Source organism: Schistosoma mansoni (genome assembly GCF_000237925.1).
Source record: "Schistosoma mansoni, WGS project CABG00000000 data, chromosome 1 unplaced supercontig 0135, strain Puerto Rico, whole genome shotgun sequence".
NCBI classification, from domain to species: Eukaryota; Metazoa; Platyhelminthes; class Trematoda; order Strigeidida; family Schistosomatidae; genus Schistosoma; species Schistosoma mansoni.
Window position 1 is genome coordinate 520143 of NW_017385993.1, and position 3728 is coordinate 523870.

At 38.5% G+C, this 3728-nt stretch overlaps 2 protein-coding genes across 2 annotated transcripts in view; both read right to left on the reverse strand.

Annotated features, from left to right (window-relative positions):
- Smp_176040 (eukaryotictranslation initiation factor,putative) overlaps positions 1-3728 on the reverse strand; it is a gene marked incomplete at both ends in the record, with an annotated part of 61836 nt that overhangs the window by 41633 nt on the left and 16475 nt on the right. The window lies entirely within an intron of this gene.
- Smp_192360 (hypothetical protein) overlaps positions 320-3728 on the reverse strand; it is a gene marked incomplete at its 3' end in the record, with an annotated part of 6220 nt that continues 2811 nt past the window's right edge. The window contains exon 3 of the mRNA XM_018791677.1: positions 320-430. Coding sequence (XP_018645192.1) covers positions 320-430 — 111 coding nt within the window. The remainder of the gene's footprint in view (positions 431-3728) is intronic.

The following is a 3728-nucleotide window of genomic DNA, read 5'->3' on the forward strand; positions in this document are numbered from 1 at the left end:
CTAGAGCTGTAGATGCAAATTTAAACGTCAAGGCTAGATGAATACATTTTATAAACAGTAGTTCATAAACCTTAGTCACCCAACACAGTGTATTGAAGAGAACTAATTTTTGGAAATAATAAAGTTTAATGAATTTGCAAAGATGGGTATTACCAAAAACTCACCAATTCACTATACTATCATTATCTGATTTTATCAGTATAAAAAGGGTGAAATCAATGAGCATATGTAAACATAGAACAGGCAATAAATTCCATTTCCTGTTGACTTTCAGATTAAGATAGATTTCATGCACTACAGCATGAACACAATGTTAAACTTACCTTGCCCAATCAACTTTTAAAACGACATGATTATGTCTAAGACCATTAACACCGTAGATTGCACTTTTCGCCTCTTCCGCAGTTCTGAACGATATAAAGGCGAATCCCTAATAAATAGAATTAAGTGAAGAAAAAAGACAAACATTTTATCGATTGCAAAGAAATTCAATTTGACTGCAAATACTTGTTTTTTTTCTGTAATAGAGGAACAGACTTTACGTTCATTTTAGCCTGTTTCATCATTGGATATTTCCCAATATCCTTTACTTAGAATAGGCCACCTTAATTAATTTATTTCAAATCCACGTACGTATACAAGTCAGTAAAAAATGTGCCGTAAGAGTCAGTTTCTCTTTTCCTCCGTGAGCCTGACATCGTGGTTCCAGTAACAACTTGTCTTCTGCCCAGTATTGGCGTCAGATCTGTTTTATACGTTATTCTTATCTATTACACTGTATGAATTATGGCTAGTACTGGAATTTACAACGCGCGTTTCGTCATATTTGGGATTCGTCAGATGTACACGCATATCAATGTCGATGTCGACATATAGATTCGAATCATTTAAAGCAAATGGTACTGCTGCTTATGACGAAAATGGCTGTCAAGAGAATCCGCTTAGGTAACACATTTGCCAATATAAATCATTACTGTTGAGGAGATCCTCAGAATTGGTTACCTCAAGTGGTGTTCGTCAGGGCTGTCCACTCTCCCCATTCTTGTCTAACTTTGTCGTTGACATGCTTTTAGAGATATCACTTTCATCATCTCAATCTCCTGGAGTTGAACTTTTACCGGGAGATTCACTTGTTGACTTAGAATACGCCGACGACATAGTTTTATTTGGTGAAGACGCTGACAAAATGCAGAGTCTTCTGACCACTATAAGCAACAATGCAGGCATGTTCGGGATGCGATTCTCTCCCTCGAAGTGCAAAATGTTACTTCAGGATTGGGTTGCATCGACACCTGAACTAATGATAGGGAGTGAAGTAGTTGAGCGTGTTGACAGCTTCACTTATCTTGTGAGTCTCATCAGCCCTTGTGGTCTGGTGTGTGACGAAATTTCAGCACGGATACAGAAGGCTCGTCTAGCTTTCGCCAACTTGCGCCATTTGTGGCGTAGGCGAGATATCCGTCTAGCAACAAAAGGACGGGTTTACTGTGCAGCAGTTCGTTCCGTCCTACTTTATGGCAGTGAAACATGGCCAATAAGAGTAGAGGATATTCGTAGGCTACTAGTATTCGATCATAGGTGTCTTCGATGCATTGCTCGTATATCCTGGGACCACCGGGTAAGTAATGCAGTTGTTAGGTAAGGATGGCAAATCGAACGATGAAGTAGTGAAACTTCATCAGTTGAGATGGCTGGGACATGTGTTACGTATGCCCAACCACCGACTGTCCCGACGTGCAATGTTTTATGGTGTAGGAGCAGGTTGGAAGAAAGCTAGGGGCGGCCAGACCAAAACATGGCATAAATCCATGAAGTCGCTGACAAGTAGACTGAGCCATGTTGATAGGTGTAGACTACCGGGTTGGGATTAGCGAGATGATAGCAATCAATGGTTAGAGACCTTAAATGATATGGCTCAAAATCGTTTGCAATGACGAAGGTGCATACACTCTTTGTGTTCTACCAAATTCTAATCTTTTGAATTCTTCATGTCCGTATCCTTTTTCTCTTTCCAAATTTATTTCATTGGATTATACTCCTTCAATAACATCTTCAAACCCTTATCTTTCACATAATACTCATACTCTTACTACTTCTACCACCATGGGATTTGAATCGACAACTGCATCTCTGTGCTAATATGGTATGGCAACTCGAACTGATGTACGTACGTACGAAGTTCTACGTTGTAACTGACTGACTGACTGTTGAGGAGATCCAGAAAACTCCGAGAAAAAAAAGCTAAAAAGGCTCTAAAAACGATAAGAAGCATCGTATCCAATCATCATTTGCCAGAAACATCTAGAAAGTGACAAGCCACATGTCGCATTTCTGATTGGATGATTACCTACATTACTATAATGTTTAGTAACCTTCCAGAAATTTCCGGAAGCCCAACGGCACAAACAAATCTTGGAGTAAAGTGTTTCCTCTATATTTCGCGCTTTTTCTCTCGTATTCAAGTCACCGTGTCGATTTATTCTGGGGGTTACTAGAAAAGCTTAAGGAACCGAATCTAGCGTTCAATTAGAAGACTTATCACTTACTCATTAATATTGTTATCTCAGAATACAACATATGCATGATAACAGTTAAAGATCATAATTATTACTAAAATAATAGTTATATAATGGAAAACAAGTAAATGATTATAATTCCTTTTGTGGTCTATACATCTTTGCCACATGGCTAAACTGGTGTGTCATTAACTCTTTGTGATGTGCACCATAGTTTAGTGATAAGAAAGGAAACGTAAAGCGGTTACTTCGCTGACATGCATATGCTGAGTTATTCTTTCCATTTTGAACAGATGTAGAATTTTTCATAGTAGAAAGCATGAGTCAATTGAAGTGAGATTCCTTGAAGCGCATTAACACTGTTGGATGCCGGCCGGCTCAGTGATCTATCGGTTAAGTGCTCGCGCGCGAGACTGATAGGTGCTGAGTTCGAATCTCGTGAGGCGGGATCGTGGGTGAGCACTGCTGAGGAGTACCACAATAGAACGAAATGGCCGTCCAGTGCTTCCAGGTTTCCCACAGTGGTCTAACTTCAATTGACTCATGATCTCAACTATATAAAAAGAACAACATATCTTAGTTTGAGCAAATTTTTCTCATAAATTTCACAATGTCGAAAATGTATGAAATTGGTTCATGAAATATGGTAGAGAAAGAATTTCTATGAGAACGGGAAATTAAACCAGTCAGGAAATTGAATACTGTCGAGAATACATAAAACATTATTTATAATATTGACAATCATCACTTCTGGGTTTTACATAATGATGAATCAATTCTGTGACATTGATAAATTTAACCATAAACAACATCCTGTAAACGGAAATTACATTTTCAAGGGATATTGAGAAAACGTAACAGGTATAAGGAAGAAACTCAATAGTTCACAAATGTCTTTAGAAGATAATAAGTGACCAGTGTAGTTCAAGTGTGTCTGTTATGAGGCAGTAACTCATTGAAAACAATGGTAGAGGGTAATGTGATTTCGTGGATTGATTGAAGTTAGACATTAACACCGTTGAATGATGGCTTAGTGGTATACAGTTTGAGCGTTCGTGAGCGAGAACGAATGTATCATTGATTAGTTGTTCGTTCTTGTTGGATTGTGTCGGGTTTTGGTGGGGAAATACATTTACGTTCTAGTCATGCTAATCTTATGTTCTTGATCTGAGTTGTGTTGAAGTCTGTCAGAATAGACACTGGGAGGGAATC